General features: G+C 49.2%; 1 protein-coding gene across 3 annotated transcripts in view; it reads right to left on the reverse strand.

The window, feature by feature from the left end:
* The window catches only part of SCT (secretin), a 21,571-nt gene continuing 7,537 nt past the window's right edge, over positions 1–14,034 (reverse strand). Inside the window, exons 2-11 of one of the 3 annotated variants that reach the window (XM_065838262.2) lie at positions 12,643–12,765; positions 10,803–11,048; positions 9,948–10,134; positions 9,454–9,623; positions 6,707–6,797; positions 5,247–5,343; positions 4,408–4,512; positions 4,078–4,182; positions 3,164–3,268; positions 1–2,112 (exon numbers count right to left, since the gene is read on the reverse strand). In XM_065838262.2, coding sequence (XP_065694334.1) covers positions 2,001–2,112; positions 3,164–3,268; positions 4,078–4,182; positions 4,408–4,512; positions 5,247–5,335 — 516 coding nt within the window. In that variant the 5' untranslated portion in view covers positions 5,336–5,343; positions 6,707–6,797; positions 9,454–9,623; ... (1 more) ...; positions 10,803–11,048; positions 12,643–12,765 and the 3' untranslated portion in view covers positions 1–2,000. Of the gene's footprint in view, positions 2,116–3,163; positions 3,269–4,077; positions 4,183–4,407; positions 4,513–5,246; positions 5,344–6,706; positions 6,798–9,453; positions 9,624–9,947; positions 10,135–10,802; positions 11,049–12,642; positions 12,766–14,034 lie in introns of all 3 variants that reach the window. The other 2 variants (XM_071808709.1, XM_071808710.1) reach the window with 2 other exon arrangements.

Raw genomic sequence — 14,034 nt, forward strand, 5'->3', positions numbered from 1 at the left:
CTGAAACGTTTCAGCATTCCGAGCTAAGTCCCCTGAGATGAGCATGAAGAAGGACAAGGGCTGCCACTTGGGAAGCCTCTCCCATGGGGAGGAAGTGGGCAAATTTGTGTTTCTGATGTACCAGAGATAGGGTCTGTTTTGGTCAGGCTGTTTCCTGGAAAAAGTCTTAATGATGCTACTATGCCCCTTATCGTTTGTTTGGTTTAGTCAGGCTTGTTCTGCATGGCCCACATTCCCTTTTGTAACAGGGTTTGCTCTCCAGCCCATGACTTAGCTCCTCTCTTCTGGCTGCAATCTGTCAGTTTGCTCCTGGGAAACACAGTAAAAACAAAACCCAGCTCTCAAATGTCTTAACGCCATTTCTGGAAAAGGCAAAGGCTGCAGTGAAGGCAAAGCCACTGTGGCTGCTCTTTCGTTAGGGTGGTAAAGGAAGGAACCAGACCCTGTGCAAGTCCTTGAGCCGAGATAACCAGTTCTGTTTCCGAGAAAATCTCGCTATTCCCAGCCACCCCACAGCACCCGTGCGAGGTGAGCGGAGCGGATCCAGAGACGGCAGCCGCGCTCAGCTGCAGCACAGCGGCTCTGTGGGGACAACGCACGTCCCCTTCTACCAGCTGCCAGTCCTTTGGAGGGATGCTCCCCAGAATCTCCATCCAGCCTCCAATTCTTTCCATCTCAGCAGCTTCCCAAAGGCCCAGTGGCATGCTGTTCTGCTGCCTTGTGTCTTGTCCTGTCTTTTTTGAGGAAATTTTTCCAAGCCAAATATCATGTAGCAAGGTGCTTGGCCACTCGAGCAAAGAAACACCATTGTCTTCAACCCACTTGTTGTGTAGGAGGGGAAAAGGAAGAGCTGCTCTCCCTGCTCCTTTTAAAATGCCAACTGATCTCAGAAAGCTCTCAGGTGCTGCATGTTGGCCAGGTGGCCATTAGTGGCCTGACAAAATACAGGCTGTCAACACTCCTTCCAAAACTCCTCCAAGAGCTCTTTTTCCTAGCAGAGGTTTCTTATGCACCGAAATAAACGAATTCCAAGGTCTGTCAGAACAGCATTTCAGCATCACGGTAAGGGACGGGGCGCTCACACGAGCACTGGAGGGCAGCCAGCTTCTTTGCAGACGTCAGGTACATCTTAAATGGTGAAAACCGATGGGGCGGGATGGACTGAGCAGTTCTGTGGTAGGCACACATGGCTGCAGCTGAAGGGGCCGATTTTAGAGCTGCTCTTCAAAATCTCTTGGTTTTCCAGCAAAGGTGGAGTTGCTGTTCTGTCAGATGAGGGAATCGACCAGGCAGCATGGTGAGGGGCTAACACGTAAACCTCATCACATTCCTGCTAGTGGAGCTTTGTCGTTAGCGGCCATAAGAAAGCTGGGCCAGTAAATACAGGGGCAGAATGGAGGGCAAACAATATTTACAGTGTGTATCTATGTTGAGTAGCTCTTGGTACGTTTCTTTGCAATCAGATCTAGCACCTGGCTACGTTTCTGCTGAACGGAGGCCCTGATACTGGCGTCTTTGTCCGGTTGGATTGCGGGCAGTCCTGAGTCCCAGCCATGCAAGACGCGGCCAAGGGCTCCAGCTGGTCCCATCATCCCCTCCTGCGGGGGAAGCCTGGAAAACAGTTTCCTGCCCGACGCTGCATTCCTAGCGCTCCAGCTCCTTGGAATGGCACCACCCTTATTACTGTTTCCCAAGAGCAGCCAAGGCACAGGCGTAACCACCAAATCTTTATTTGACTCCAGAAGCAGGCAGCCACATGCCACCACAAAGTGGAAGTGATGTGCTTCATTCAGGCTCCATCTACTGACAGCAGTTCACACTGATGGATACTTCACTCGTGATGATCTAAGAGGTTTTATTGGGGTTTGGCTGCTTTCCAGATTTTTTTTGATTTGCTGATCTCAAGGGTTTTTCCTAAGCAAATTCAATAGCTTCCCTGTTTATTTTCAAGGCTATATACATGCAAAGCTGTCTCTTTGGCCGCTTCTTTCCCTTCACCTTCACTTGAAACTGTCTGTATCTTCCTTCACGTCTGCAACCAGCTGCTTAGTGACAGGACAGATGTACTGGCTGGTAATTGAAGCAGCTTCCCTGGCATCGCTGTCCGAATGGCTGCTGGAAGGGAGGAAATGCGGGACGGTTTGTTATTCCTGGGGGCGCGGGCTGCAGGAAGCGTGACAAGGCCACCCTGTAAAACTCAAAGATGACTCCAAGGAGCAGATGTGTGATACAGGGACACAGACCCTGGCCACATGCAGCCAGGCACCCCACAAATGCACAGGCAAGGCCATTGGTGTTATCATCCCCGTTTAATTCAGGCAATGGGGACGAGAGGTACTAAGGGCCAACTTACTCCACCTAATGTTAGTGATTTAAAAGTGAGATGTCTAATTGAAAGCCATTGGTCACTAGGAAGAGACAATGTCCAGATGGTGGGACAGCCCGTCCCGAGGTGTGTGTTTGAACCAACAACTGAGTCAAGACAGTGTAGCAAAGACTTTCTGTTTTAACTATTAGATTAGTTTTCTGAATAGGGTGAACAATTGTTTCAGTCCAGGAAAACAACCTATGATTAGAAAAAGATAACATTTAATTTCCCTGGGTTTTATCATTTTTAATAACTGGCTTTTATATGGTAGCTCTTAGCTGTAAATCTCAGTGCCAGCTTTGCTTTAGGTAAGGCAAAACTGAGTGCCAGGTGGGCTTGGCTCACAGAGATAGAGATCACCAGGAACACATGCACGGAAACTGATTGAGATTGCACAGGGTCGCGTGCCACCTTGCATTTAGACCAAAGCATTTGATTTCCTAGCTCTGCAAACCACCCCGGGAGTGTGGTTGCTGGCAGAGTGACAGGAGGCACAAAACTGTGTGATGGAGGGCTGCGATTCAGCACTCACGCTCCCCGAGGCAGTGCCTCGCGAGCTGATGAGGAATGAGGCAGAAGTGATTTTAAAATATGGACAATTTAACAAATCTTCTACCCTTACCCTTTTTGAGGATATTTTTGAGAGTATCAGCTGAGCCCTTCTGATCTGCTGCATTGCATTAGAGTTCTGCGCTTGGGGCAAAACCTAAGCATTTACACGTTACTAGAAGTCCTGTTTTGGCTTCAGTACTGTGATGATCAGGGCCACAGAGGTGACAAATCTGTCCCGCCTACCTGGTGTTTAGAAAGCTCCGGTACAACCACATAAAGCAAAGTTCCTCAAGGCTGTTTCCTCCCTCTCTCCCCTGCACATCTGTGTTGACTGGGCCTGGAGGGCTGCTTTAGATCAAGAAAATTAATAATAATTTTAAAACCCCAAATAGTGCAACCACCACAGCTGTAGAGCAGCGCTGCTGTCTGGAGGGCAGGTTCACCCCCCCACCAACCTTCCCCATGGTCTGTGCCCTGTTAACCTGCCAAACAGAAAGAAGTATCCTCCTCAAATCAGGCTCAGATGCTTTTTCGGCTGGCAGAGAGACAGGTTTTAATATGCACTTGCACCTCCCCTTATTACCCAGTACTGGCCTGTCCTTCGGCCCATGCATATATACCTTTCTCCAGCATTTGGACATTTAAAATCCGCTTCATCTGCCATGATTTTGTTAGTAGTGCATGCCCCAGAAACTAGCAAAGCACCCTGAACAGATAGGAAGGAATCAATGTGCTATGTCTCTGCCTTGAGGAAAGGACCAAGCTTGAAGGAAACCTCTTCAGGCAAGGTTACCCCTTCATAATGTACCAGCAGCAAGGGCAGCAGCCGCTGTGAGCTGTGTCACAGTGCACCACATATTAAACTGATGATAAGCACATATACGTGGCTTCAGTGCGAGCCAGTGGCCCCATGTTTTGGCTGGAAGAAAGACCCCATATTGGCCACATATATAATTATGTCTGAAGCCTGCCCAGTTGGCAGCCAGAGCCACGGGTGGGGACTACAAAACCCAGAGGGTCTTGCCTCATTCTGCTACAGAGCCCATCTATCTGCAAATATTTGTAGATAATCATCCTCTCCTTGGAGCTGTGACCCAGCTCCCTGCAGCCTGCGTGGCCCCAGCTCCTTCCCGTTCCCCGGGAAGCAGAGCTCTTACCTGCGCTTGCGGCCCATGAGATTTTGAATGAACTTCTGAACCTGAGCGTTTCCTCTCATCTTGCTGTACTCACTGGTAAACAGTCCATCTGAGTGCCTCTGGGACCTGCGGTGGGGAAAATACAACACCGCGGCTGCTCCTTCCCCCAAGGAGCCCTGTGTCCCTCTCCTCCTCCCTCTTCACTTTGGGCATCTTCTGGGTGAGGCCGGTGCTCAGGCCGGCTCTGGAGCCGCAGACGGCTCAGCCCCACGGGCACCCCCTCATTGCTGGGACCCCATCTCCTGCTGGAGACTTCTGTGCCGCGGGAGGGTTCGGTCGGCTGGTCCTTACCTCTCCTTGAGGCCCACCAGGTGTTTGACGAGCTGCTGCACATAGGCATTGCCATTCATTTTGCTGAGCTCACTGTGGAAAAGCCCATCAGCGTGTCTCTCAGTCCTGGGAGGTTGGAAGAGATGAAAAGAGATGAAAAGGTGTGGGTTTAAAACCAGAGAATAACAGACATTTAAAACTGCTCCCTCATAGAAAGAGGGTCCCAAACAAAGATTGGCAAGAATTTGTGCCAATTTCACAAAGTTTCACAAAAAAACAAGGGGAAATCTTGTAGGAGTGTAAAAGAAATCTCTTTGTTAACCATCACACAGATAAACCACCTGCACTTGCTTCTTACTAAAGTAATCACCTGTCCTCTTCCAGCCCAGGTCCTGTAGCCTCTCAGTGCTTTAATTGCGCCTGCACAAGTGGGAGGAGAGACAACCCTGTGCCAAATTCTTATGTACAAGATTGTGATCTGGTGAACTTACAAGATTGACTCATTCTGGTTGTTTTCGTGGGACTAGGCTATTTCAAACAGAAACTTCCACCTCTCTCAGCCTGTATAAGTACCGAGTGGGAAAAGAGACTCGGGAGTGTCTCCTTTACTTAGTTTGATCTGTTCAAGGTCCCGATTCCTCTCCTGAATTAAGTCAAATCAATGTTTCCCTTCTTAAGCAAGAAAAATGTTCACAATGTTTGCACTCATGTAACTAAATCAACTTAGGGAAGAAAAAAAAACCAACAGCCAAGCAGATGCAAGTTCTGGAAGGCAGATAAAAGGCTGACTTCATAGCTCACCGGCTCTTTGAACAACAAGCCACAGAGAAAAAGGGAGCAGAGGCACAAGCACTGCTTACCTCTCCTGGGACGGGAGGGACGCGGAGAAGTGCGACAGGACAATCACGGGAATCATTAGTTGGCACAGACGAGTCACCAGGGAAACCATGTTCTCTCCTGAATTAAAGCACAAGGTTTTATGAGCAGCAGAAAAAATTGCTTCGGTCCTTGTCTGGTACAGTTCACGTGCCACACAGAAGATGGGGCTATATAAATATCACCACTATAACTAAACTAGGCAGGAATTCCTGCTAGCAAAAAATAGTGGGTTTTTTGAATACAAAAGATGACCATTTCAAACTCTTCACGCTGCCAGTCAGCTGGAAGTTGTCCGTAGTTGTCACGGCACCACCGTGATGCAGTCCCGGAGCACGGGGCTGAGCTCGGCTGTGCCAGATGACGTTTGTGCCGTGGTTTTGCTGTGAGTCAGTACAATATGCCTCGAATACACAGCGAGGTATCGTGGAGTTAATCCATCAGCGGCAAAACCCCATTCTACTGTAAGTGTCTGTGAGCTGAGCCTTCAGGGAGAGGATTTAAAGCACCCCTGGAAACATCGCACGCAGACACTTATTAGGTTAGCTACACGATGCCCAGGAGAAATCCCTTTGGGTTTTTTTGAGACAAAAAAAATAGCATGTACCAAATAAAAGTTCATCTGCACACAGGGGAAGAGAAGGGCTCTTGTGTGTGCCAGTATCTGCCTATCCTCTAATCTTTCAAGAAGGAAAAAAGAAATAACAGACATTTTCAGTAGCAGCAGAACCTTGTATTTTGTTTTCTTACTGAAACAGAAAAGCACATTCTGTTTATCACAGGCCATTGTGTGTTTTCCCTTTTGTTTCCAGGCTCTCTTTGCAGCCCTGGGCCTGTAGAGATGCGTATGGGCCTTTATAAGGGTGCTCACATTTCCCCAGGATTACGCAGCAGCCATATCTGTAATTTACAATATACCTGCCTTCCTCCTGCAAAGAAGCAAACCTTGCTTCCTTAGTTCCTGTCCCGGAAACTCTCAGATGGCGCTTACTAACCCAAAATCAAAGTCCTCCCACTTTGGTTTTATTTTAGTCTGAAACTAGACAGCACAAAGAGCTCTAAAGCACTGTCAGAGTTTCCTGAACACTTTCTAGCCGCCCTTCTGGGACTGTTTGCTGCTCTAGGGATGCTGCAAGATGAGAAGAGGCAGAAGCAGGGAGGTGCACCTTCTTGCTCCTGCCCATCCGTTGTACTCTACCTGAAGCTAAAGACCAGCTATTTCTGGAAGCTTTCTGGTCCAGCTGCTGTTTAAGCTCCATTTTTTCCTCTGGCTGCTCCAGAGGAGGAAAACCCCAGGTATTAGCAGCAATGCTGTTCAGGAGGTGGATGGCCTCATGGCAATGGCTCAGCACAGCATCACGGAGGCCTGAAATCCACCACCCAAAATTCGCAAGGGGAGAAGGCAGCCCCTCCAGCCCGGCGGTGTCGGCACAGCCGTACTCACCAAGGCGTGCTCAGCCCAGGCTCTCCGCCGTCTCTCGGCTGCGATGTGCCGCTGGCCCGCTCCTCTCCATGCGCCCCTATAAATCTGCACCCTTATCAGAGGCAATTAATTGGGTAAAGATATGAATATGGGTAATCATGATTAACAGCAAATAATGCATCCAGGCTGGAATGTCCTTTTAATTACTCTCTAAAGCAGATCATGTCATTCGCAGCAGTTGAAGGGACTGTATTTCTGCTGATGGGTAATAATTCCTGCTTCTGTCTCTAACGACAGTAATTTGTTGGGCAAACATCCCTGTACCAAGTGATTCATTATGATTGTCATTATCTCTCCTCCTGGCTTTAATTACCTCTTTATAGGATCTTAATCTTCTGTTCTTCCTTTTTAATTCTGGCTTAGACTTTGTTTGCCAGGAAGAGTCGGTGAGTGTGTTCCTGCGGTTTGCTAAACAACATGCCACGTTTTAGGGCAAACCTTGTCTGATCAGTAGGACAAGGGCTGACTCGCATGAGGGGACATCACCTTTCAAGCTTTGGTTTCACAGCCATACTGGGAAAGGCCTGCTGAGAACAGGCTGTATCACAGCTTCAAAGAGAAGTATACTTATCTATGGGCAGAAAACATCCTGACTGTATTCCCTGCCCTTGCTGGGGTTTGGAGCTGGTTGCTCTCAAATACACTACTAAAGGTGACATGGAAATGGAGGGAGAAAATAGGATGATGCCCTTGCTCCCCTTCTTTATGTTGTATGAAGTAACTTGGAAGGATTAATCATTATAAATAAATCTTCACTTCCAACTGGAGAAATAGAGGCTATATTACATGTCTTCTTGTCTACCCATCTTTTATTTTTGGAGAAGTAGAGGGTGTCACCATCCCTAGCGGGCTGGGAAGGACCTGATTTTCCCCATCCTCTTTCCCTTTGAGGAATAACCCACCGCTGGAGAGCCGGACACCTCAGCACGGCCTTTGCAAATGCTGGGTCTGAAACGCCCCCAGGCTCCTCGGGAAACTCAGTTTGCTGCGGGAATCCAAGGGGCTCTAGATGGGGCACACAGGAGAGGGCGCAATGATGGAGAGGCCCCATGATGGCAGCAGAGAGTGAGTGACAGGGCAGCAAAAGCCCCTGGGGACTGGAAGAACATGAAATAACACGATTTAATTACTTAGAAAAAACCAAGTGTGCGTGGGGGAGGGCTGCCTTGCAGCAACGGTGGCAGAGAGTGAAAAGGGGATGGGGTAGAAGAGCGCGTGGCCGTGCCCAACACTGGCGCAACGTAACGCGGGTGACAACCACAGCCTTGAGCTTAAACACAGCTCCTGGGGCTCCTGATGAGGAAATTCAGGATCATGCCAGGAAACTCAGAAGCTTTTGCAAGCTGAAATGTATGCCTGAATAAACTTGAGCCCAAATCAAATCCCCAGTCCTGAAACAACAACTGATTCTCCTTTAACCAGATTTAACATTAAATTCTCATCAGGAGACACTATGGAAACAGGAGTGATAAAAAATACTGCTTAGCAATATCAGCTAAATGGAGCTTTGTGAATTTCCACCTTGCTTTTCCCATTCTCCATTTGTGCGAGTGTTCAAAGCGGGAGTGGAGATTCCCCTTGCCTGCAGCCAGCAAGCACAAAGCGTGATTAAATCATCCATTAATCACTGTAATCTAACCCATCATCTCTGTGCAGCAGAGAAAAGCTCCCGGTCATTGACTCTAAGAATGACAAAGGAAATTACTGCCCTGGTCTGATCCCTGCTCCTTGCACAGCGGCAAGAAGTGAGGGCCGAACTGATCCTTGCTGCCAGCTGCCAGTGACGTACCTGTTCATTTATGGGACGTGACACCGTGTTTACAGGACATAGAGCAAAATGCTGCAAACAGGTAACGCCAAGGAGCGCTGCGGCCATGTATCACACTCCTTGGGAAGGGCAGGAGGAGGAGGGCTCTGTGAGCCTGGGGGCCATGCAGGACATGCAGGGCCTGGGGACACCGCCAGGTGTAAAGCCACCAGGATCTTTGTGCAGTCACGTGTGCTCAGGCCTGACAGCAACTGCTGTGCAGCGTGGAGAAAGCCGTGGTGAGCTGCCTTAAGTAAATCCATTGCCACGGGGGCGATGGCTATTCACAGCAGCCACGCTGCCTGGGGCGTGGGGGTGAGCAAAGGTTATGGAACAGAGGGGCCATCCCCGCTTCAACACCAAGGCTCTGAATTAAAGGGTGCCTGATGGCTACTGCACACAAGCTGAGCCATCCCAAAGGCATTAAAGCTGAGAGTGGCACAGAGGAAGGTCTTTTTGCTCCTCTTTACATTGGGAGGGAGAGGTCACCAAACCAGCGGTGTGAAATGCAGCAGCTTATAACTATGCTAAATTTATTAGTCCCAAATTTGGTGATATTTAAGGAGAGCACATGAGCCTGGCCTTTTTCTATGTTAGAGAAAAAGACACAAGAAACTGCATTTTGAAAGAGAGGATTTCATTATAAAGCCAGGTATCCTGACCCCACGCCACAAGACGGGTGCAGCAGACCCAAAATCAACACAGTGAGCTCTAGGGGTCATTCTGAGTTTTGAAAGGAAGACACTGCCATTCCTACTTCAAAGAAACTGATACAGAAGATCAGAAAAGGCATTCTGCCTGGAGCTGCAGTGTGGGTGCATTCAGACTGCATCTCTAGAGACCTTCAAGAGCAGGCTGGACAAATGCTGCTACGGTGTCGTGTGGACATTGGTGCTCCTACCTGGGACCAGAAAGCCCATCCAGCCTTTGAGGTTGCTGTTCATCCAGGGCAACAAGGTAGAATTCCTTTCCAGCTTGGCCATAGTCCAGACCCCAGCTGTGTTACAGCAGCAATCCTGGATCTGCTGAGGCTGCTCTTCTCCATGGAGACACGTGGCCAAAATGCACATCCTAAAAAAAAAAACAGATCCTACAGTCTCTGCACCGCTCTCTTTGAGGCCTGTGGCTTTGAGACAGCAAAGTGCAGAAGGGTCAAGAGAGGCTGAGAGGGCTGGGGAAGGATCATCTCATCCAGCACACATGCCCAGCAATGGTGTCGCAGTCCTGCAGGAGCTGTCTAGGTGCAGCCGACCTTCAAGGAGCCTGTGACCCCATCCACTGATGGTATGGGAGGTTATTGAGGTCAGATGGTACTAGGAACTACATGGTTAAATCCCTCCTGCGTAAAAGTAAAATACCCTCTAAGCAGCTTATGGGGCATTCAGGAACTTCTACCTCTTCCATTCTTTTTTCCTTTCTTAACATATACGCGTGTGAGTCCACGTGTATAGCGGGGATTTTCTCTTGTACATTTGCAGGTGAGCCTTCCCATGCCAAGGAGCCGACCACGACGCTGCTATCTACTGAGAGCAGGCTGGAGTAACTTCCTTGCACCTCTCCCAGGTTTGTAAGAGAAAGGACCCTAATTGGAATAAGGGGATTGGAGGATTTAGCCTTCTAAATACTCCTTTCTTGGACAGGATGGTTTTAGAAGTGGTTTTAATCTTTACCACCTGATCTTGTAATTTTGGCTGAAAAATGGAAGAGTGGGATGTGAGGAAGGGGTGAGCAGGGGCAGCTGCTGGTGGGCATGGGAGAGGAAGGGAGAAGGAAAGTCACAGTCCCATGTGGCTGTGGGACTGCAGAAAAACACCTACCCCACTCCCAAGCCCTGAACAGGGTAGGGAGCAATCCTTGTCTTGGAATAAACCCAGTGTGACAGAAACACATCAGCCTTTCTTGGTCCCTTTTGGAGGTTTGTGCTTAAAGCAATGCACAAAACAGGGAAAAGCCACGTTTATTCTCTGTTTTGCTGGCTTCCCAGTGCCCGTGTGTGTGCCAATGGGCTCTATCACTCTATAAGGCTCATGCTGTGAGCAGGGAGTACACACCTCCCCATGCCTAGTGTGACAAACTTTTTAAAGACTTGCAAAGACAAGGTGCCACCCCCATCAATCACTTGCTGGTTTTTTACACCCTGTGGGCCTTCTTCCAAATCCCCTTTGAGAACTGCCCAAGTGAGAGCACTCTGCCTGTCCCCAGGTAGTCTCCACTGTGTGGGATGTATGGATGGGACAACACCACACCTACCACTGCAGGGACATGACGGGACAGGACTGGGCGGCTTCCTCCCGAGGGCTGCTCTGGCCAGCCTTGCCCTCCTGGCCCAGCATCGCTCTGTGCCCCGCTGAAGTACCTCGTCCCTTGGCCCGAGGAGCGCCGAGTGCCGTCTCTCCAGCGCAGAGCTGTGCACTAATGCTCCCCGTGCGTCTGGCCTTATCACGGCTCTAATTGGCATCAGCGTCCGTAATCTCAGCCTCCAGCTGTTTGCTGTGTCTGGGGAAGAGGAGAAAGCACTTCAGGGAATTAATTTTAATTATAAGGGCGACATGCTCTGTGTCCTGGCTGGCAGGCAGGCTTGGCCCAGCTGCTCCAGATGTGCAGTGCCAGCAATGAGCACAGCAGCTCCTGACAGCTACGCAGCTGCTTGGGCTTCGTTTCAGCTGCACCCCTCTGTGGCCTTTGTCAGGGACCTGGAAGGACGTCCCTTCCAGGTGAGCGAGAGCGGGCTTTGGGAAGGTGAGGGTGGAAGGAGGTGCTCTCGCAGGTGCTGGCTGCTCGCGGACATGCCTCTCCCTGCATGTGCAGCCCTGCACTCCTCCCCAGGAGGTTTTTGATAACAAGTGACTCTAATAAGCTCACAGATATTTTAAAATCAGTAGGGGCTCTTGAAGTATATTAATTTGATCTGCCCTATGACACAAACCCTGGTATCCCACCAGGTTACCCCTGTGTGAGATCAATTATGTGGCTTAGTCTGAAACCAGGCATCCACAAAAACATCTAGCTTTGATTCTAAGCTAACACAGGCAGAAAATCCAGCCATTTTATCTGTAGTTTCATCCTCACAGATAATCACCCTTAAAAATGCATGAGTTTTCACATCTTACACGGATTTATCATAACTTGCCAGAATGTTAAATGTCAAAAGATCTATTCAGTGTGTACATAAATCCCTGCACCTTATTAGAGGGAGGCTCAGAGAGCCTGGAAAGCCAAGAGAGCTGTGCCATGCCCGCCCCTCTCCTGCAAAGGTTAACCTGCAAGGCAGGACGCTGCCCTGGCTCTTTTCTGGGAAATGTATTACAAGCAGATTGTAAAGCAGGACAGCTTTGCTGCAGATGATACTTTCACAGAGAATTGCTCAGCTAAATATGTCAAATAAAAGGAACAGGATTGGCCTTAAAAGCTCTTTATTTTCCTCCCTTTGTTCTGAACCTGAAGATAGCCCAGGTGATCTGTTGCCCAGCTATCAGGGCACTATTCAGCAGTTGAGTTTAGGCACATCTGTGCTGAAACTTCGCCAGGTAATTTTGTTCTCCTTTTTTAAAAAATCAGTGCCTCGGGTGTGAAAAACCACACTGATAAAAGTTCCACGTCTTTTGGGAGACTCTGGCAGATGTTTCACTTTGCGACTTTCCTGATCCTTTGGACTGGTTTGCAACCAAACCCTCCATTAACTCATCCCGGGAGTCTCTGGGGGCTCCTCCCGGCTCCTTGCCTGGCTGCTGGGGACCAGCTCCCCCGCTGCCCCCTCCAACAAGCAAAGCCCTGCTGAAAGCCAACTGCACTGCTCACTTTCCTGAGCTTCTTTTCAAAACGCACTCCAAAACACACCAAAAAGGCAAATCTCCCACTGTTTTGTTGGTTTGCATAAGGCATGGGTGCTGCCCTGAGCTGGTCTCAGCAGCGGAGCGTGGAGGTGGCTGGAGGGCAGTGACGGTGACATTGCGCTCCCCAGCAAAGTCTTTGCGCGCCGCGGGCTGCGGCCACAGATGTGTGGCACAGAGGAAAGGCAGAGGTCAGAAGAGGTACTGGGTACCAGAGTCCCATCTGACAAGCACTAACATAGATGTATATAGAGACTCACTCTGTCCCTGGTGTATGGACAGGAATGTCCTTGATGGAGCGGCTGGGGATCAGTCTTACGTGAGGCCGGGGTGTCCATGCTGGCAAAGCTGCTGCTGTTCATACCTTGTGTCCTTCACAGCACCTATTTAGGACAGAACACAACATTGTTTTCTGACAACAGGAGCAGCTGCGGGTGGCAGTGCAGTGAGCAGGGATTACTGCAGCTGTGAGTGTGCAAGAGCTGTCCTGATTAGTGCTTTGCTTGGCTGCTCCTTTTTGGAAGTCAAAAACTTTATTTCACATTAGTTTAATCCACTCCAGGATTAAACTAGTTTAGGATTAAGGCGCTGTTGGTCTGGAATAAGGGTTTCCACATTGAGAGTTAAGAGTCATTCTGCACTAACCCACTGGGAAAATCAAGATAATGAATATAAATTAACTGTTAAAGTGGATTAGATAAACAGGATTAATCCCTGTGGGAAGGCAGAAGGCCTACAGTCACAATCCCATCCTGCTCTCTTTGCTACTCAGGTATTTAAACACAAATAAATTCAGGCTATTCTGTCCACACAAGGTTCCAGTACAGTTTCATTAATGCACTTCAGGGTCTTCTTTGGCTGATCTGAGTTGATTTCTTGGATTAAAAGGGCTCTAGTAAGAGCGGTTCCTCTGTCCCAGCTCCTCGCTGGGTGAAGGCTGTGACAGCAGCAAGTGTGCCAGCAGCTTGGTTTTAGGGACCAACCACCAGACCAGATGACAGAAACCACTGAGCAAACTCACACTGTCAAGACATAAAGGCTTAAAAACCACTGGTGGGGTTTAGTCCTGGTTTGCCACACTGGATAACATCTATGTTCCTTGTCTGAACTTCACAGTGGACAAGGTGTTCCAAATGAGCCCTTCTTGACCTGCTGGCTGTGCAGCCACGCGTGAGCCCACCTGGGTCCAACCAAGCTGGTCCTGAGGAATGCGGAACCATGGGCAGAGCCAAAGGCACCTGAGTTCCCACTCCAGCGCTGCTGGCTGCACGAGCCAGCTTTGGAGGAAGAGCTGGTCCCAGCCAGAGCAGATGGAATTGTCCTTCCTGTGCTATGTAGGAATGAGCTTTGCCTTTGCACTGTGATTTAAGCGCATGTCAAAGCCGGGTCAGCTGGAAATAGATGACCATGCAAATCCATGGGTATTGGGATGAACATGAGGATGACAAATGTACCTTTGGGATGGGAGAGGGGGGGTCATACAATTCAGTAGCTACTAAAGGGATGGCATTCTTGCTGGGTTTAGAAACAACTTGGAAGCCACAGCTCTGGAGAGAATATTTGGCAATCCAGATTGCCAGTGAAGTGCTTAGAGCAAGGTAATTTTCTCCTACTCACATACGAAATCGTGGAGCCCGAGGCAGCTGGGTGAA

This window comes from Patagioenas fasciata, chromosome 5, assembly GCF_037038585.1.
Source record: "Patagioenas fasciata isolate bPatFas1 chromosome 5, bPatFas1.hap1, whole genome shotgun sequence".
Lineage (NCBI taxonomy): Eukaryota > Metazoa > Chordata > Aves > Columbiformes > Columbidae > Patagioenas > Patagioenas fasciata.